At 42.6% G+C, this 21,231-nt stretch overlaps 1 protein-coding gene across 1 annotated transcript in view; it reads left to right on the forward strand.

Moving 5' to 3' along the window:
- The first annotated feature begins 454 nt into the window (after positions 1–454).
- Positions 455–21,231, forward strand: part of RFT1 (RFT1 glycolipid translocator homolog) — a 35,427-nt gene continuing 14,650 nt past the window's right edge. Inside the window, exons 1-7 of the mRNA XM_090284026.1 lie at positions 455–560; positions 4,305–4,390; positions 6,137–6,253; positions 7,347–7,536; positions 9,055–9,156; positions 12,905–13,042; positions 18,990–19,068. Coding sequence (XP_090140152.1) covers positions 498–560; positions 4,305–4,390; positions 6,137–6,253; positions 7,347–7,536; positions 9,055–9,156; positions 12,905–13,042; positions 18,990–19,068 — 775 coding nt within the window. The 5' untranslated portion in view covers positions 455–497. The remainder of the gene's footprint in view (positions 561–4,304; positions 4,391–6,136; positions 6,254–7,346; positions 7,537–9,054; positions 9,157–12,904; positions 13,043–18,989; positions 19,069–21,231) is intronic.

Genomic DNA, 21,231 nt, shown 5'->3' on the forward strand with positions numbered 1-21,231 from the left:
TCCACAAAACTACACATATGAAAATACTGTATTTAACTTCTGGTCCTCAGTTATTTCTCAGTTAGGTTGTGTCAATTCCTGTCCAGCTTAATTCAGAGGGCTGTGGCTGTGATTTTGTAGGCAAAGGCCAAAAGGCAAGAATCTTATTAACGAGGTCAGGGAAGTTAGCTTTTTGGGGGGTGGTAGGCTGAGAGCCTCAGAGGAGCTCTGGCAACTCTACAACGTTTCTTCGTAACGGTCACGATATAACTTACTGAGGCAGGTAGGGGTTGACACAGAAAATAACGCACACACTAGTGCTAAACGTAGAGGGGATGGGTCGTAGCCACACTGACGTAACCCCAACCCAGCCCACTTAAAGGGTTCGTACTTTCCGTGCCCCGCCTTTCATCCCAAAGTCACCAATCAGCGAGCGCGCTTCTCCGTGACGTTATCTTTTCGCGACGAAGCCGGCTGGCGGCGGCGTTTTCTGGTGACAGACCCCGGGTGCCGAGGCTATGGGCAGCCATGAGGTTCTGGGCCAGGCGGCCCGGCTGGCGTCCTCTGGTCTGCTCCTGCAGGTACTTTCTGCCCGACCAGCCCCAAGCCGTCCCGCAGCGGGGATTCGCGGGGAGCCCACCCCCGGGCGGATTCAGTCCCGCTGTGGATCTGGCTACCCGAGGGGTTCGACCGGAGAAGGTGGCGGCGGAAAGGGGGCTCCTGGGCCCAGAGTTGGGAGACTCTTCAGAATCCTGATTAGGAGATTGCAAACAAGCCACTTTCCTTTTGAGGATTGTAGTTCCCATATGGAAGTGGGAGGGAGATCAGGCGGCAGGGTTGTTTGTGGTGCTGTAGAATCTGATACTGTTTAAGGCAAGGGGTTAATTTTCTCCATGCTCCACCCCTGGCCCTCAAACACCTTCCTCAAACTCTCTGACTCCCCGAGTTCAGAGAAACAGTATGGCATAGCTAAGAACAGGGACCTGGGCTCAGGCAGGCCTGAATTGAAATACTGGTTCTGCCATGTACTTGCTGCATGAGCCCGGACAAGTGACTTCACCTAATAAGCCTCAGCTTCTAGCTCGTAAGATTTCTGTTAGGCTATATTGAAGTTATTCAGATAATTGCACTTAACACACTATCTGACTCTTAGTATTTGCACTTAGTAAATGTTGGCAGTTTCTGGCTATATGATCTTGGACCAGTCACTTCCTCTTCCTGGTGCTAATTTTCATCATCTGTCCAATACAGTACATGCCAGTTGGTCCAAATGATATCTAAAGATTCTTTTAATCCTAGGAGCTGGTCATTCTAAGTCAAGTGGCTCAATTTCTCTATGTCTCACTCTTGAGCCATTCAACCCTTCCTCACAAAATTCCTGAATCCACTAGTCAATGTTTATGTGGAGGTTAGGAGAAAGAACCAGGCAGGCTTGAGCTCAAGTTTGGGCCTTGTTACTTGCTAGATGCCCATCCTTGGGAAGATTGCTTGACTTCTCTGAGCATCAATTTCCTCGTTTTAAATGAGAACAATAACGCATACTCATAAGGTCATTAGGGCGATTAGATGAAATTCCTGTTATGTGCCTGGTGCATTATAAGTACTTAATAAATGTTAGTTATTTTTATAATGGTCATCGTAGGGATGAAATGACATCGGGCAACTCACTTTGCTTTAACTTGCTTCATGTGCATTTACCTGGTTGCTTTAAGGGCCAAATAATTAACAGATGTGAAAGAACTTTTTTTAAAACTAAATTCCTTTACAAAGTTAAGTGAAGACTTATATTAATAAGAGCCACTATGTGGAACAAGTACTGGGTAGCATGAGCAACCTCAGAGCTTCATTAGCACAAACTTTCTCAAACCGATTAAGAGGGAAAAGCCTGAGACATTAGGTTTTTTACACAAGGATAACTTTAAAGTTAACATAAACACGTGTATGTGGTTTTTAAAAATAAATAGCCATCCTGGCCAGGTAGCTAAGTTGGTTTGAGCGTTGTCCCATACACCAAAAAGGTTGCGGTTTCAGCCCTGGCCTGTGTGGCTCAGTTGGAGTACCATCCTGTAACTGAAGGGTTGCAGGTTCCATTCCTGCTCAGGGCACATACCTAGGATGCAGGTTCAGTCCCTGGTCTGGATATGTACAATCCCTGGTCTGGGCATGTACTGGAGGCAACCAATCAATGCGTCTCTCTCGCATTGATGTTTTCCTCCCTTCTTCTCGCTTAAAAAGCAATTAAAAAAGGTCCTTGGGTGAGGATTAAAGAAAAAAAAAGGTTACAGGTTTGATCCCTGGTCAGTGCACATACATACGTTGAATGTTTGATTCCAGTCAGGGCATGTATGGGAGGCAACCAATTGATGTCTCTCTTTCTCTCGTTCCCCTCTCCCTTCCCCTCTCTCTAAAATATCCTCAAGTGAGGATTAAAGAAAAAAAAAATAGCCATAATCTTTAGGTTTCTTGAGTGTTTTAATTCAATCTTGTATGCTTTTTCAATTTACAATGCAGCCTCTTGAGGTAGCTTTACAATTACATTGTAATCTGCAAGAATTTGAGAGTCTTCTCTGTCATAACTCTGAGCTTGTTACAGTAAAAGTATTAATACCTCTCATTTGTATGCATTTTTCAAAAATGCTTTTATCTACACAATCTTGTTTGATACTTGTTATCAACTCTATAAGATAGGCAGCCTCATTTGACAGGAGGATGATGGGGCTAACAGTTAAATGGTGAGTTGAGATTTTCAGCTGAATGGGTTTTTCCATTAACAGCTCTATAAATTGGCTTCAGACCTCTACAACTGAGTATGTATAGAATTTGGTGTGTATGTATGTATTGGGTTGGGCAAAAGTAGGTTTACAACTGTAATGTAAATAATACAGTAATTAATAAATTATAAAGGAATAAACTGTTTCATGTACTCACAACTGTAGACCTACTTTTGCCCACCCCTGTATGTACCTACATGTTTCTAAAGAGAGCTACAGAGCTTTCAGCAGACTCAGGAAAGGTCATATTTGACTCCATAAATGTTAAGATTGTGCTCTCTTGGCTTTGGAGACCTTGCTGCTCTGTGACGCTTCAGGGACATTGTTAAACTGCACTCTCCCTTTTCGGTCATACCTTTCCCCGGAGATTTTCAGACTTCAGTGGTTCATTGGCATACTTTGATTGACTAAGATTGCAGCTGTTGATGGGTAACTCTCAGAGTGCTTGACAGAGAAGTGATCTCTTTTGCTCAAGTGGACTTGAGTTACACCTGTGGTGCTGCTGGGATTCAGAGGCAGAGTAGCTAAATGTGTGAGGCTTGCACCCCAGCCAGCATCCCGGGTTAGTAACCCCATTTAGTTGCAGCCTATTCTCTCTCATAGGAAGAATTCTTTGCTAAGGTGGCTTTCCTGAATTGACAGGTTTGAAAGTCTCAGGATACATTCCTTTCAAATGGCAATAGCTGGACTCTGTCCCTCCCTACCCGACCCCACCCCCATTTTATGTTATCTTATTATTGCAATTGTCATTTGGAAGGTATCAATATTTCAGCTCCTCTCTGGAAAGTGGCAAATATTCAATAGATAAACATAGCCTTTTCTGTTTTCTAATTGAAAACTGAAGTTCAAAAAGATTAAATGTCATCAGAGTACCCAGATATTAGCAGGTAGAGTAGAAAGAGAATTAGACCCCTTGACTACTAGTGAGTCTGCTCTACCCTGCACGCTAACACTTACCAAGTGTGTGCTATTTCTACACAGGCTGGAGGGAGAGGCATTGTGAAGCACTAACTAAAATTCTCTTTCTGCTTCCTGGAATGCCTGACTCTGAACCCAAAGAAATTCCCAGAGTCTGTCAGTGCCTCCTTCTTCTCATAAGTAAGTTAGGGTTTACTCATGGGTTCTTTGACCACTGCCAGGCATGCCAAGAGACCCTAAGGAATGAAATTTTTGGAAGAAATGTAGATAGGTGGAGTGTTTTAGAAAGGGTCTCCATGGCAAAGCTGGTGTATGTCATTACATTAGGAAGAGTAGCCATGTTGTTTATATTTCAGCAAAGTAAACACTTTCAACATAATTTATTCTTTTTAAAATAAAATTTTTATTTATTTTTAGAGAGAGGGGAAGGGAGAGAAAAAGAGAGGGAGAGAAACATTGATTGGTTGCCTCTCCTATGTGCCCTGGCTGGGAACCAAACCACAACCCAGGCACATGCCCTGACCTGGAATCGAACTGGGGAGCTTTTGCTTTGTGGGATGACACCCCACCAACTGAGCCACACCGGTCAGGACCCAACATAATTTATTCTTATATATTTTTCTTCTTTTTCTATAGGTGTTGTTTCGATTGATCACCTTTGTCTTGAATGCATTTATTCTTCGCTTCCTGTCAAAGGAAATCATTGGCGTAGTGAATGTAAGGTAAGGGGTGTGCCCTAGTATTGTCCACAACTCATATCCCTAGTCAGGTTTTCCACTGTGCCCGTGTGCCACCCTTGGGTTTTAGAAGCATTGACTAGAGAGTCAGAGTGTTTTAGTGGTGGGCTGAGGAGGAGCCTGCTGGGGTAGGGGAATGAGTGGGGGGATGCTGCTTTTAATGGACCCATGGAGTGTTTTCCATTAGCAGCCTCCAAATGCACATTTCCCTGCCAGCTTTTTCCTGTTTGCCTGCTCTTAGAGCCCAGGAGAGGAGTGGGAGTAATTAATTGCAAACCCTGTCTCAGGTATAATTCTGTGTTCTTGCTGACAGCAAAGGAAGCGGAAATTCTGCAGTTCGTGAGAATGTGCTTTGTAATCTCAGGGCTGGAACAGCCACTTTCCTTCCCTCAGTGAATTTGTTCTCGCTCAGTGAATTTTATAATGGAAAATGGTAGCTGTGATAAGAGCTTGAGTTCTTGTCATTAGTCCCTTGGAGGCTCTTAGCCGACTTGCTTTTTCTTTTAGACTCAGTTTGCTTCTTCTACTCGCCTCCTTTCTGTTCAAGGACACCCACGCATATTTGGTATTCACAAATGACACAAAAGTATATGAAGTGATGTTGGCACACAGAATAGCTCATCTTCTCAGATGTGTTCTCATGTCCTGGTAAATAAGACAGTATGTTCCAGACAGTATTTCACATCTAATTCCTACCAAACATATGCCCTTTGCTCTGTTCTTGGAGCTTAGTGAAGGTTCTCAAACATTGTTGGGCAAAGGAATCGTCTGGGGAGCTTTGCAGTAGGTAGGGCTGAAGGGGAGCCCAGGAATTGCATTTTGACAGGTTCCTCAGGTGATTTGGAAGTAGGGTCCATACTTTGAGAAATACTCTTAAAAGCAGGAAGGAAAAGATAATTCTTCTTAGGTGCTCAGATTTAAAGCAGTTTAGGCCTCTCCCTGTCTCCTCAAGATTGGCAGTTCCTTGCTTTAATGGCTCTTGTCTGGCCTGCTGCCTGCTTAATGTGTGGTTCGGTGTCCTCTTGGCATGTTGGACAGAAGCACTGGGTAGCAGGATGATCCCTAGACAACCTCAGAAACCTTCGCCCTGGGCCATCCCCACTCTGGCTTCATCTGGGCCACGCATGGCCTGTTGAGGTAGGAAAACCTCAGCTACTCCTCTGAGGTACACGAGGGTCCCCTAGGTGCTGCCAGCCTCGGAGGTACACAGGCAAGCCTTGCTGACCTGGGCTGCAGCAGTTTCCATCATGGCTACCAGCCTTTTTCCCTGTCCTGGGATTCTTCTGGCGAGAGCCTCCACTCAGTAGAACTGCAGCTTCTTTCACAAGGGCCATTTGGTCCAGTGTCAGAATGACCAAGAGGTCCCCTTGCTGTGTGGGGTTATATCTTATCCTTTTTCTTACAGTGAGAGCCACACCTCTGCCTATAGCTATAGAGCCTGCAGGCTCTGGGGCCACTGTGGCATAACTCTATCCCAGGCGTGACTCTGTAGGCACACACTCAAGGGTCCCTTATTTGGTTCCTAACTCTGTTGTTTGAGTGGATTAGACTAATGAGGGGTCCTATAAGAACTCGTTGTCTTCCACATCACCACTAGTGATTTATGACCAAGACTTTTCTTCTCCCTGTTGCTGGTAAAATCTCATAAATTCTCTCTAAAACAAAACAAAACAAAACAAACAAAACAAAATACAACTAGAGACCTTATTGATTTCTGCTTTTCCTTTACAGGCTAACACTGCTTTACTCAACCACCATCTTCCTGGCCAGAGAGGCCTTCCGTAGAGCATGTCTGAGTGGGAACACCCAGCGAGACTGGAGCCAGACCATCAACCTTGTGTGGCTAACGTGAGTTGTGCTTTGTCAGGAGACAGGTTGGAAGGCAAGTGTAACAAATATTACAAGTTAAACAGCAACAGTTGCCTAAAACTGAATTGTCTCCAGCTTTGGTTTTGCAGTGGGTTTCTGGGTACTTGGTGTCTGCTGTTTTCTTTCTGGATGGCCAGGAGCCGGGAGGAGGCTCCAGATGGGAGCTTCTGGGGACAGGTTTCTAGCCCTAGTTCTACCCTTTTGGGAAGTTGTTTCTGCTGTCCTGATTCCCCATGTGGGCTCCACCGAGCCTGTGCCATCATTTTTATTCCTAACCTTTTCCCTCTGTGGTATTTTCTGAGTTTTTAACAACCACTTAGTATTTTTTGAAAGCCTTTTAGGAGTTGCATTATATCATTCTTCAACTTTGTTATGTTGGTTTCAGTTCTGAGCCTTCTAGAATATTCTTGAAGACCAAGTACATCAGCTAAAAATTATAATAGCTTTTCTGTAGTTAAATCCCTGCAGGGAGGGCTGGTGGTTGAGGTTGTTTTCCAGTGCTGCCCTTGTATAACTCCTTATTGCCTCATGGAAATGACTATCAGAAGGACTGGTAGGCTTTCATTTTATTAGAGGAGTGACTGTTAACTACCCAGTCATCTTTAACGGCTCTGTGGTACACATGTGAAGGGATCCTGTGTACTGGACTATTGGTCATTTGGGTATAAATACCAGCTGTATACTGTCTTTTAGTGATTCTAAGTGGAAACAGCAGGCATACACTTTGGGAGATTTTTACTTTTTGAGTCAGTGTAACACAATGGATAGGAGTGTAGCCTAGCATTAGACAGATCAGGATTGAGTCCTACTTCTGCCCTTCACTAGCTATTCATGACCTTGGCCAAACACCCAGTACCCAGCCTTAGTTTCCTTATCATTTAAATGAAGATAATGATGGGATCATTGTGAAGTATCAGTGAAATAAAGGGGTACCGAGTGCTAGTTAAGTGCCTTAATAATAATTAGCTGTTTTATGATTATAAGTATATTTATTTTCTGTTCAGTGCTATTTTAATATATATTTATGTTTTTATATTTAGCATATTAAAAAACATGTCCCCCCCATTTCTAGAGTCCCTCTGGGTGTGTTTTGGTCCTTGTTCCTTGGCTGGATCTGGTTACGGTTGCTTGAAGTGCCTGACCCTGATGTCGTCCCTCACTATGGAACAGGGGTAGTGTTGTTTGGTCTCTCAGCCGTGGTGGAACTTCTGGGAGAGCCCTTCTGGGTCTTGGCACAAGCACATATGTTTGTCAAGCTCAAGGTCAGTATGCCTTCTGCTGTGAATGGGAAATGCATAGAATATGGGAAAGAGTGATTTTTTAAAAAAATGTCGTTATAGGAGAGAATGATTTCTTTTCAGATTTGCATTTAAAGAAGTATTTGGAGAAAGGTAATGTGATCAGTTTAGTTCATTCACTTGAAATTTGGCAGATGGGCTGAGCTAAAGTTTACCTTTGCTATGCTATTAATGAAAAAACAGGTTTAGTAATAGTTTAGGTAAGGATTTAAAGCCCTGGCCAGGTAGCTCAATTGATTACAGCATTGTCCTGGTACGTCAAAGTTGTGGGTTCCATTTCAGGTCACAGCGCATACAGGAAGCAATCAATGAGTGCATGAATGGGTGGAACAACAAGGCAATGTTTCTCTCTTTCTCTCCCTCCTTATCTCCCCCCCCTTCTTCTCTCGCTCTAAAATCAATAAAAAGAAAAAAGTTGGGGGGAGGTTTGGGGGTGGATGTATTGAGCAAAGAGGAAAAAGGACTCATGGACATGGACAACAGTGTGGTGACTGCTGGGGGGGAGGGAGTAATGGAAAAATACAATAAAGATTAAATTTTAGCCTTGGCTGGTGTGGCTCAGTGGATTGAGCGCTGGCCTGAGAACCAAAGGATTGCTGGTTCGATTGCCAATCAGGGCACATGCCTGGGTTGCAGGTCAGGTCTTCAGTTGGGGGCACATGAGCAGCAACCACACAGTGATGTTTCTCTTCCTCTCTTTCTCCCTCCCTTCCCCTCACTCTAAAAATAAATGAAATCTTTTTTTTTTTAAGATTAATTTTTTTAAAAAAATAAAGGATTTAAGAGGACTAAAGTTTTTTCAGATTTTTCTATTGATTCCATTTTTAGTTATATACTAATTTTTTTTAAGAAGAAATGTCAGCTTTTTATTTATTTGTTTGTTTCTTTATTTTTGGAGAGAGGGGAAAGGAGAAAGAGAGGGAGAGAAACATTACTGTGTGGTTGCCTCTCACTCGCGCCCCCAACTGGGGACCTGACGTGCAACCTAGTCATGTGCCCTGACTGGGAATCGAACCAGCGACACTTGGTTCTCAGGCCAACGCTCATTCCACTGAGCCACAGCAGCCAGGGCCAGTTGTATACTAATATTAACTTCTCTCTCCATCTTTTAAAATATATGATATGTATAAAAGAATGTGTATAACATACATGTAAATCCTTTTTTTAAAGATTTCATTTATTAAATTTTAGAGAGAGGGGAAGGGAAGGAGAAAGAGAAGGAGAGAAACATTGATCAGTTGCCTCTCATACATGCCCTGACCAGGAATTGAACCTGCAACCCAGACCTGTGCCCTGACCAGGAATCAAACCTGTGACCTTTCAGTCTACAGGACGTTGCCCAACCCGCTGAGCCACAGCAGCCAGGGTTATCCAAAATTGTCTACTTGTCATTCTTTGCATCTTTTAAAATAGTCTTTAATAACATTTTGGCATAGTTTTTAATAATGTTTGTAAAGTGCACTCTTTACGGCCTGTTTGCAGGTGATCGCTGAGAGCCTGTCGGTAATCCTCAAGAGTGTGTTGACAGCTTTTCTCGTGCTGTGGTTACCTCATTGGGGACTGTACATTTTCTCTTTGGCCCAGGTAATAGTTAGGCTTTTATCTTTTGTATAATCTGCTTTTCCATCTGGTTTTTTTCTTCTTGTTCCCATGGTTTATTTTGAAGTATTTATGCATGTGAAGAAGGCTAAATGCACCAGAAAGATGGCCTTGACACTGTTTCTCCTCTGGCTGCCACACTTATCCTGCTCCATGCACTGACACCACTGGTGTCCCCATGAACCTGGTGAAGGCCACACACTAAGCCTCACTGTCAAACATAAAAACTTTAGATAATCTGCAGACACGTCCATATCAAACTGATCTTTGATTGTCTGTCTTATGAAGGAGAAAGAAAGCAGTAAGGGGATGGTGTGGGAATCAAATTGCATGTGTGTTATTTTCCCTGTGTTTCAACCATTGTTTTCAGAATAGGAGGAAACTCTGCCAAGCTTGTTTTAAACTTAGAATAAAATCTTACGTAATTCATCCCTGGCTGGGTTGCTCAGTTGGTTAGAGTGTCATCTCGTACGCCAAAAGGTGGGTTCCATCCCTGGCTGGTGTGTGTGTGGGAGGTGGTCGATCATTGTTTCTCTCCTTCGATGTCTCTCTGTCTCCCTCCCCCTTTCTCTCTTTTTCTCCCTTCCCTGTTCCTCTCTCTCTAAAATCAATGAAAAATATACCCTCGGGTGAGGATTTAAAAAAAAAAAAATCTTAGAAAATTCAGAGGGCTTGAATCAAGTTATAATAGGTACATTTTCAGATTTAGCAGTTTGGGCTTCATTTTTATCTTATTGTTTTCTAATTTTAGTTCATATTTCTAGTTCTAATAAAATATAAGTAGAGCACAAGTGCTAATTAAAAATGAAACCTGAGAACAAATAGTTACAAAGCAGTTTGTAATTTTTTCTTAATGTATAGGAAGATAAGTTAAAACTTTTAGTAATGATTCATGTGAAAACCTTTTTCAAGTCCTAGACAAAAACTACAAATATTTTTGTGAAACACAGAAGAGCTAGATTTTAAATTAATAGAATAAGAATGAGAATTGCCTCCTAAAAGCAATTTGCAAACAATTGCATATTTTAGACTAATTATTTGTGATTATTTTTGCCACATTTTACCAGCTTCAGAACTATAGTTCCCAGTGTTCATCATACCTTTTGAGGCACTCTCCTTGACAGGACAGGAGGGACAAATAGACACCCAGTTATTAGTTGACACTTCTTAGGAAAGGCATTTTCATTATGACTTTCTGGTTATCATAGCTCCCACCCAAGATATGTCATACATAGGTCGTATGTCAGCAAGGCCAGCCCTAGTTTATATGCTTCGTCATCATAGGACTCCTGAGAGCCCTTTTTCTGGTTCAGTCTCTATCAATTTATACGTTAGAGGTCTAAGAGCCAACAGCACCTCATATCAGCAGGCAAGCCACAACCTATACCCTAGGGTTCCCGTTGTCCGACCTGCTGCCAGATTCCTCCTCAAATAGCCCCTCACCTCACAGCATCAAATACCAAATAAAAGAGTCACTTTGGAATTTATAAAGAATTCTTACAGGTCAATAACAAAAAGACAAACCTCCAAATGTGAGAAGATAGACAAATGAAGGCCAATAAGCTCATGACAAGATGCTCAACATCATTAGTCATTAGGCAAATGTAAATCAAAACCTCAGTGAGCTACCATTTTCCACCCATTAGGATGGCTATTACCAGGGAAAAAAAACAGAAAATAGTAAATGTTGACAAAGATATGAAGAAATCGAAATGCTCATATGTTGCTGGTGATAAAATAAAGTGGTGCAGCCACTGTGGAAAACAGTTTGGCAGTTAAATGTAGAACTGCCAAATGACCCAGCAATTTCACTCTTAGGTATACACCCAGAAGAATTAAAAACCGTTGTTCAAACAACTTGTACATGAATGTTCATATCAATACTATTCACAATAGCTGAAACATGGAAGCACCTGAAATGCCCAACTTATGAACAAAATGTGGTATATCCATGTAGTAGAATGTTATTTGGCTATAAAAATGAAATACTGATACATGTTATAACTTGATGAATGTTGAAAACATTGTACTAAGTAAAAGAAACAGGACACAAAAGGCCACCTATTGTATGATTTCATTAATATATACTATCTGAAATAGGCAAGTGCAGACAGAAAGCAGATTAGCAGTTGCCAGGGTGTGGGGGAAATGGAGAGTGACTGCTTAATGGGTACAGAATTTCCTTTTGGAGTAATGGAAATGTTCTAGAATTAGATAATAATGGTGATTGTACGAGTACAGCAACACTGTGAATGTACTAAAAGCCACCGAATTGTCTGCTTTACCGTTAAATCAGTCAATGTTATGTTATGTGAATTTTCCTCGATAGAAGTGAAGGGGAGGGATCATGCAGTTTGGATATGCTGCATGAAGACTACCCAGAGGTGGTTACTGTTTCCCAGGTTCTGCTTAGTGGGAAGATGAAGAGAGGTGGAGAAGGCAGCTGGGAAAGGGTACTCATCACAGGATGTGGGCAGCAGATGGTGTGGCTCACAGCAGTGCTGCTGTATCTTAAAGGGCTTGAGCCATGAAAGAAGGATTTAGGGGGAAAATTGGAGGAAGGTGGTCAAAAGGTACAAACTTCCAGTTATAAGATAAGTAGGTACTGGGTGTATAATGTACAACATGATTATTATAGCTAACACTGCTGAATGATATATAGGAAAGTTAAGATAGTAAATTCTGGGAGTGTGCATCACAAATTTTTTTCCTTTTTTTCTTTTCATTGTGTCTATATGAAAATATGGATGCTGAACCTATTGTGGTAATTATTTCACAATATGTGTAAATCAAACCATCATGCTGTAAGACTTAAACATATACAGTGATGTATGTCAATTATTTCTCAATAAAACTGAAAAAAAAAAAAGGGATAGTGACTGGTGGGCTCTGTTCTCAAGCATGGATGGGAGAGGTATGGATGGCAGAGGAGCCCAGATCTGCTGAACCGAGACTCCTCTTTGTCCTTGCTCTGTGCCTTTCCAGCAGGCGTTTCCCGATTGAAAGGGGGACCTGGAAGTCCCATTTTTTCCTGAGCTAGTGTGCACTGCTGCTTTCAGTGGGAAAGAGGGTAGAAGGGAGTTTGTGAAAAGGGGCTCTTTGAATACTTCTCCCCAACCTACAGATAAAACCCCAGGCTGCTGCTCCCTCCTCATCCTGTAATAGCTCTTGCCCTCCCCATGCTCTGGGCAGAGAGGAGAGAGTCAGCAGCTCAATTCTGCTTTGTAATCATAGTGTCACAGATTTCTGGGGTTTATGGAAAATCTCCAGCACTAGATGCTGGGTATTAGCCCAGGCAGGACACATGGATCCTCACAGTGTTCTGTCTAGGAGGGAGGGCTAGAGGTTTGTTTGTTGGTTTGCTTGTTTTTTGGCCAAATGCAAATCTTCAAGAACATAACTGACATCTGTGTGGCAGTTGGCACTAATGGATATCTGTCATAGAAATTATGTTCTGCTTGCCCAGAAGAACTTCTCTTCTCCCAGTTAGATGAAGTTTTTTACATACTTTCCCCAGAGATGCTGCATGGGGCTTGGTCTTAGTGAACATACCAGAGGGTGAGGCATCACTCAGTAAAAGGTGCAGTCAATTAAGACCATTCTATTTCTTGATTGGCCTTTGAGGTCAAATTAATAGGCATATCTTAATTATGCCTTTATTAAAATCAATAAGCATATCTTAATTATGCCTACATTAAAATAGTGCTATTTAAACCCATTTTCTTTTTTTCAGCTTTTCTACACTACAGTTATTGTGCTCTGCTATGTTATTTACTTCAAAAGGTTGCTGGGTTTCCCAAAATCAACCAAGCAACAAATTCTTCCTGTCTCCAGAATTACAGATCTGTTACCCCACATTCTGAGGAGTAGAGTAAGTAATGTATTTTTTATCTCTTACCATTTTAATCACAGATGCTGGTTATCCTTGAGGGAAAGAAACTACAACTTGATTGTTTATTATTATAATAGTAAAGATAATTTAATAGCTCATTTATTGAGTGCTTGCTATATCCTTAGCCAGGGTTTCTAAATCTTGGCACTGTCCTCACTTTGGGCTGGATAATTCTTTGTTGTAGGGGCTGTCCTTTGCATTGGAGGATGTTTAGTTAGCATTCTTGGTTTTTCCCACCAGATGCCAGTAGCTACCACCTCCCAGTTATAGCAACCAGTGTCTCCATGCACTGCCAAATGTCCCTTGGGAGACAAAATTGCCCCCAGTTGAGAACCAATGTGCTAGGCCCTATGCCAAGTACACTACATGCCCTTATTTATAGCAACTCTGTGAGGCTGACACTATTGTTTATATTTTATGATTGAGGAACTGAGGTTTAGTGGCTAAATACCTGCCCAAGGTGAGGGTCAGAGCAAGGACAGGAGCCTGGAGTGGCTTGAATCCCAGCAGAGCACAGGCTGTAACCACTGTGTCCCACTGTCTTTGTTTTGCTGTCTCTTGGTTTTCCCGAGGACTGAACTGTGGTACAGACAGTCCAGAGTGCTGATAAAGCAGGGATGAACCCTGCACGGTTCCTGCATTTCGTGTCAGGCCTGTCTCTCAGGTGATCCACTTTCCCACGTAGACCTCTGAGGCGTCTTCATGCTAACTAGTGGGAGTGAGGCATAATCTTTTTCTACTCAACTCTTCAACTCTCAGTTCATTTGACTTATTTCCTGCCTCTTGTGGGGTCAATGCTGCCATATGTGGCCTTGGAGTTGCATACGTGATGTTATACTGCATTGCCTCTGCTCGGTTGCTTTGTGCAGAGCTCTATTCTGGGCTGATCCACTTTCCCTTTTCCCTACCTGTTTGCGGGCTTGATGGGATGCACTTATTTGAGGTAAGGCTTTGACTGGACTTCTTATTCCTCTTTCGTGATTTCTTTAAAAAGTAGTAAAATATTTGGGACTTACAGTCTCAGAAATTCTGGAATCTTGCCCTACAACTTTTCAAGAAAAAGCAGATTAAAAAAAATTATTTATTTCTTTATTTTACTTTTAGAGAGAGGGGAAAGGAGAAAGAGAAGGAAGAGAAACATCACTGTGTGGTTGCCTCTCACTCACGCCCCCAACTGGGGACCTGATGTGCAACCTACTCATGTGCCCTGACTGGGAATTGAATCAGCGACACTTGGCTTGCAGGCTGACGCTCAATCCACTGAGCCACAGCAGCCAGGGCTCAAGAAAAACCAGATTGATGTAACAAAGCCATATATGTTCTGATGTGCTAGATAAGAATTCTCCGTTCTGATCAACTAGATCTTACCTTTAAGCTAAATCAACATGATACTTTTGGGATACCACAGTGCCTCATCTGCACATGTATATACTTAGGACTCGAGATCTTTTCTCTTGCTTAGAGATTCTGCCACCTGCCGCAGTGGGACTGAGCATGCGGGAGAATCCCCTCCCCTGAGTGCTCCCCAGGGCTCACCTCTACCAAGCCTGGCCAGCTTTACATCCTGGGCCAGCCCCTGTGCCCTAGCAGTATTTTGGAAAGGAACATTTGGACATGAACACAGGCAAGGAGAGAGAGGGTAATAAGGAGTCTGTCAAGTGTGTATTTAACCCTGTGATGGGCCCAGAACTCCTAGCTTCATTTCCTTATCTATCTGATGGGGATAGTAAGAGTTCCTCTCTCCTAATGTGGTTATGAGAGCTGGATGAGATGGGACATGTAAGGTGCTTAGCACTGTGGCCTGGCCCAACTGGGTGTCCATAGTGACTGCTGATGCCACCACCACCATCACCCTGCTGCTCTGAGAGCAGGAATAGCTCCGCTGAGACATCCTAGCAAGGCACACACTAATGGCATTGGTGTGAGAGCTCAGCGGTTAATCTGGCAGTCTGTCCCAAAAGTACCCATGCTCATTCCACTGGAACAGAAGCCGTAGCCACGAGAAGGATGTGTGTATCTGCTATACACAGTGGCACTGTTCCTGCTGACAGACAGAGCATATCCCCATGCTGGCTGCTGACTGGGATATAGACAGGCAGGAAGGTGACTGCTGGGCCTCAGAGGCTTCCTGTGCATTTGGGAGGCAGTATGTGCAGATGAGAAGTCTGCAGGACTCTCTCCAGACCTTAGGGTCCTCTTGTTTAAGGCAACATGCCTAACTTGACTCTCTAGAGCAGCTTTCTGCGCTGGGGGCTCCCTCATACAAAACTGGTCAAAAAATGATATTCAAACTCAATATGACCAAATTGGGAGATTTCATTCCTAATCTTATAGAATTCCATCTCCTTTAAAGGTACTTATTTAATCTAAAATTAATGATCACTCAAATAATAACTGCCCTTTATATATCTTATATTCTCGACATTTCTGAGGGATTTAATATGAGAGATCTGCTAATATGTAAGTAAAGCTGAGGAATTTAAGACATCAAGCATGTGTCAAGAAGTGTTCCAGGTACCCTGAGTGGGGTTCCTGCTCTCAAAACTTGTGTTGTGTGGGGAGTTACAATAAGATGTGTACTCAGCTGATAAATGGTGATGGAAGGAAACTTGACTTGGGGTGGTGAACACACGATACAGTATATAGATGATATATTATAGAAATGTACCCCTGAAATCTATATAATTTAATTAACAATGTCACCCCAATAAATTCAATAAAAATAAATATAAAGATAACATCACTAAAAAAATAAGATGTGTGCTCAGTGAACTACACTGCAAGACTGTGTTTGTGTGTGTGTGTGTGTGTGTGTGTGTGTGTGTGTGTGTGTGTATGGTGATAGAAACACAAAGACCTGGGAGCATCAAGGAAGGCTTCATGGAGGAAGCTGCTTTTGAGCTGGGCCTTGACACAGAGTGGGCAGAGGTGAATGTGTGTGTGTGGTAGAAATGTGCATGTGTGGCTGTAGTAAGGAAAGCATTTTCTCGGGGCCTATTATATATCCATCACTGTGTCGGAATTTGGATTGACTCAGGTACTTAGTTTGGCTAAACAGTTGGGGATCGGAGAAAAAGCAAAGGCAGAAGGAGGTTATGGCCTGCTGGGCTAGGACAAGGTAGTGGTGGCCTCAGTGCCATGGAGCCTAGTGAAAGGTTTTGAACAATGCCATGATCTAATTGCTTGTGTTGAGGAGCTTACCTTCTGTTACAGGTTTATTGAGTGTCTCAGTTGCTCTCATTCAGTCAGCTCCAGCAGATGAGAAAACTGAGGCTTAGCAAAGTATCTTGCCCATGGCCTTTGCACTAATAAATTGGGAGCTGCAGTTTGAGCCCCAGTCTCTGACCATGACTCCAAAGCTCAAACCCTACCATGAGAAGGGTGGGCTAGAGAGAAGGTTGGAAGTGAAAAATCTCACAAGGAGTTCGTGGCAATTGCCCAGATAAGAAGTGATGAGAACAGTAGGAGGATGGAAATGGGAACATGGACAAAGCCAGGGCAGAGTCCATAGCCCTGGAGCAAGAAGGAGAGAAAGGTGTGCTGTGCAGGGTTTAGAGACGATGGAGGGCATGGGGCAGGATGGTGGCCACAGACTCCCTGGTGACTCTTGTCAGTTTGGTAAGGATACTTCTGGTCGGACCATCCTGAGTTAAGAGAGTCTGGGAAGTGGAAGAGTGAATCACATTCAAGCACAGTGAGCCCCAGAGTTCTGATGCCAGACCATCCGTGGAAGTACAGCCCATCACCTTTCACCATCGGTGCAGTGAGGCAGTGGGATGGCTTGTTGATCAGGGGATTCCAGAGAAATTCACAGCCTGAGGGCCAGCTCTACAGTACTAACCTAGCTCTTGTTCAATAGGCCTCTTTTGAGTGTCCCAAGTGACAAATCCATTCTGAACAGAATGGTAAAAGCCCGAAGAATGCGCTGCTGTTCTACCACTTAGCAGAGACTCCTCTGAGAAGAAGCCCAGTCTCTGATCAGATTTCTGCCTCTATGTCCTTAATGAACATTTTGGACATAGTAAGCAGTGTGGCTATTTGTTCAGAACCACAGGTCTGTTTAAATTGAAGGCTTTAGGAGAAAGGAATGCTCAAGCGTGAGTTATATCAGAGACACTGTCATGATTTCATTCTCTTAAATAACTTTTTTTAAGGAGCTCAATCATCTTCCCAAACTCATTCATAACCTACCAGCAAGTAGACTTCAGGAAGAGCCTCATGGACCAGTTGTAACTGTTCATTTCCTTTAAAGAGCACAGGTGGTGCTGTGCAGAGCCTCCCAGAGGATCACCTGGTATGGGAATGTAAGAGAGAAGTGTGCCCATGGTTCCTGACTATGGGCAGCAGCAGGGCCCCAAACATGATGTGGTCCAGAATGCCCCCTGGTGGTGGTAGGTAGTCTGGTCCCCTTTGTTCTGGGGAAAGGAGATGCCCAGTTTCCTTCTCCCTGGGGAAGATTTACTCATGGGCTAAAGCTACCCCTGGCATCTGCTCCAGATCCACTGATGCCCTGAAGGAAGTGAAGTTTGGGAGGATTCAGGCCTGTCCTTTCAGTGTCTGGAGGAAAGGCTCTGAAACCAAGGGGTGAGATTTAAGGACTGGAAATGACCCTTGCTTTTAAGGAGTAATCTAGACTTGCCCTATTCTAAATGGCAATCACCAGCTGTATGTGGCTATGGAGCATTTGGAATTAAATGAGCTGTAAAGGCAAAATACACACTGGATTTCAAAGACTTAGTGTAAAAAAAATAATGTGAAATGCCTCTAATATCTTTTTATAAGTTGAAATGAGAATATTTTGGATTAAATATATTAAAATTAATTTATTATATATAAAATAAACCTGTTTCTTTTTATTGTCCACTATGGCTGCTAGAAAATTTTAAGTTATATCTGTGGCCTGCAATATATTTTGCTCTATACACATGGGCTTTTGGCCAAGAGGAGGAGCCCATGAGACTGGGACAGGTTCCAAGTTTGCCCTTGGGTTAATTTCTGTAGCTAAAGCTGACCTTTTGGAGAGGTGGCGTGGGCTTGGCCTTTGTGATTCACCCCTTTCCTCCTGAAGAACCCCATGAAATACCACTTTTCAAAAGTCATCACTTTGAGTTAATAAGAACTTTTCAAAATGCAGGTGCCCTGAGATTAAGAACCTAACGTCTAGACTGAACATTTTTGGGATCCAGACTGCCTTCATGATAGAGGAGGGGACCTCAGAGGGAACTGGGGCGAGGAAGTAAAAAAGAAGTCGTGTCCAGCTAACTGCCCCTGTCCTCCTTTCTGTGGTCAGCTCTCTGGCTTTGAGACTGCCTGTCTCTACTAGGCTGACCTCTGCCCTTCCTAAGGACCCCTGGGGGTTCTGGAAGAGCCATGTCAGAAGTTTTGTTTTCTTTTTTTCTTTCCTCTGTCATATCAGTTTTGAGTGGTTTAACTGGCATGAGAAGCCTTTCTTTTGAAATATACAAGCAAAGCACATATACTTTATGTAAAGGGATCCTGGATGGCTAAATATAGCATTAAGATGTGGAGTACCTGGAGCAGAATTTGTTTTGAAGCTTAGCGTACTTCAGACATTTTCTAAGGAAAGAACTGACTGAGCTGTATGTGTGAGATGTGGTCAGTTTACTGTCTGGGTAGCAGCAAGGGAACAACACAATTTGTCAGGGGTCTCAGTGAATGAATCCTGGGCAGGCCCCATTATAGGGGGGCTGTTCTACCTAGAGAATTTGTCTTCATGTTTAGGACTGTAAATTCTTTGCCAGTGTTATTAGATGCTTCTGTGTGCTTAGCATTACTTGAAAAAGTAGTGGGGGCTATCCAAGTTGGGATTTAGGGACCAAATGAGTTTGCCTTTCATGTAACATTATTGTACTCTTAGACTTGCAATGCCTAGGATTTTTGTTTGTTTGTTTGTTTTCTCTTTTAGGCTTTTGTAAATTGGAAAGAGGCTAAATTGACTTGGAGTTTTTTCAAACAGTCTTTCTTGAAACAGATTCTGACAGAAGGTAAGTAAAAGGTCACCCTGAGCAGTTAGGAATCCATGGTATAAGCAAGGGGATTCCACCAAACCCTTGGTCCCTTAGATCCAGACCACCTGCTGTCTACAGCCCCTGGGCAGGGGAACCTTAACGTCTATTTAGTTTGATACTTAAGTTGTCTAATTAAATCTTTCCACAGTCTTATAAGAAAGACATTGTCTTTGTTTATTATGAATGAGGAAACTGAGGGTCAATGAGGTTATATAACTTCTTCAGAGTCCTATAGTAATGAGGAACAACTTGATTTGAGTCCAAATCTATCTCCAAAACCCCATGTTATAGCATTTAAGTAAATGTATTCTAAAAGTATTATACCAATTATAGAAAAGTTGGAAAATAGAGAAAGCTATTTATAGTTTCATTATCCTATTCTAACTTATTATACATTTTCTTCTTTTTTTTAACTTTTAAAAATCCAGGTTTTTATTATTTTATTTTCTTGCACAGTAAGATTTACCTGTATAATAGTTTGGGCAGCCTTCTAGCTTTCTAAGGCTTTCCAGTGTAACAGTGACAGAGCTCTTGATGCAGAAGGCCAGCAAGGAGCTATAAGTACATCTCATTTTTCTATGTATGTACATATACTGGTTTATTTATACCCAGCTTTAGTTCAAAGAATGAGATTTGAAGCAGCTAGAAGCTGCTGAAGGTAGTACAATACTTTCTATATGTAAATTTCATATGTCTATGCACCTATATATCTCTTACTGAACATATTTTTAAATTATTTTTAAAATTATTTTTTAATTAGAAAAATAATATAACTTCATTACCAAAATTTGGGAAAATAAACTTTCCAATAATTCTAGCGCTCTGCAACCATTCACTATTATTATTTTTCCTTCTCCTCCCCGACCTTTACTTTTTTACTAATTATATTTCCAAAGGGAAGTAACTCCCTGTATACCTCACTTTTCCCGTCTGAGTTAAGGGATAGGACCAGGAGGGGTCTGAGGGCTCGCTGAGCTTTGAGAGTGCATATTTTAGCCTGAGCCTGTAATATTGCTATTACAAAAGTGAAACTGTTTGTAGGACTTCTAGGGGAAACAAGGATCAGAGCCTTTGGAGACCTGAGTGAAGGTACTTTAACTATAAGGTTCGTAAGAACAGGGAGGGTGCTGGTCACCACTGTCTCCCCAGCACCCTTCTGGGCCTGGCACATGATAGGTATTCAGCAAGTATTCGCTGATAAAGAAAGGTATTTGTAGTGCAATTGTTGTATTGTGATATTCACCTTATTGTTAGAGTTTCGGAAAGGGCGGTTGCTTATATGTACTTTTTTTCCTCCCCAACTTTTAAGAGCAGTTTAAATTAGTTGAGGAATGGATCCAGTCCAAGCAATGGCCCTGAATTGGGTGTCTGGATTGCTGTGGCTAGATGCGTGTGCTAGGCCTGAAAGTGGTACTGATTGCTTGCTTGCTGCATAGTTGGGCCACCCTGGCCTGACTGGCAGAGGGCCATTAGGAACTTCTTAGGGCCTCTATCTCCATGGCTGTGATATAAGGAAGTGGCTTGACAAGGACCCCCAGATTCTTTTTATCTTAAAGCCCACAGCCCTAAAAAAGTTGAAATTATTCCTTGCAGTAGCAAAAATGTGTATGCTGTTACCTTCTGCCTCCACATTTTCTGAACACTATGTGCCAGGTGCTAAGAATATACAGATGAATGAGTAACAGACCATGGTCTAAAGGAGCTCATTCTCTCATCAAAGATATGCATATTTTTCTGATGTGGTTAATTCTGATACGGAGCTGTGAGGACTGTACCTGAAAATGTGAACTCATTCACCAGACATCTCTTGAATGCCCTCTCATTTCCTGGTGCTCTGCTAGGAAACCAGGGACAAAGAGATGACTGAGCCATGGTTCCTGCCCTCAGGGAGCTTACAGAGTATAGGAAGGAGAGGCATATTGTGCCAGAACACAAGGAGTTCCCTGCAGAAATGCCATTTTAGGTGGTGAAATGCCAAGAGCCAGCCTGACTCAGAGCAGCTGGAGAGGCCAAAGCCTGGTAGGGTGTAGCAGAGGATGACCATGTGATGGTGGGAGGTGGAGATGAGGTTGGTGAAGGGAGGCCAAACAGATAGCTTGGGGGTTAGTGTATAAATGGCTTCAAATGCATAATTAAGGA

The sequence above is a fragment of the Furipterus horrens genome, unplaced genomic scaffold (genome assembly GCF_987537825.1).
Source record: "Furipterus horrens unplaced genomic scaffold, mFurHor1.1.pri manual_scaffold_7, whole genome shotgun sequence".
Taxonomy (NCBI): Eukaryota; Metazoa; Chordata; class Mammalia; order Chiroptera; family Furipteridae; genus Furipterus; species Furipterus horrens.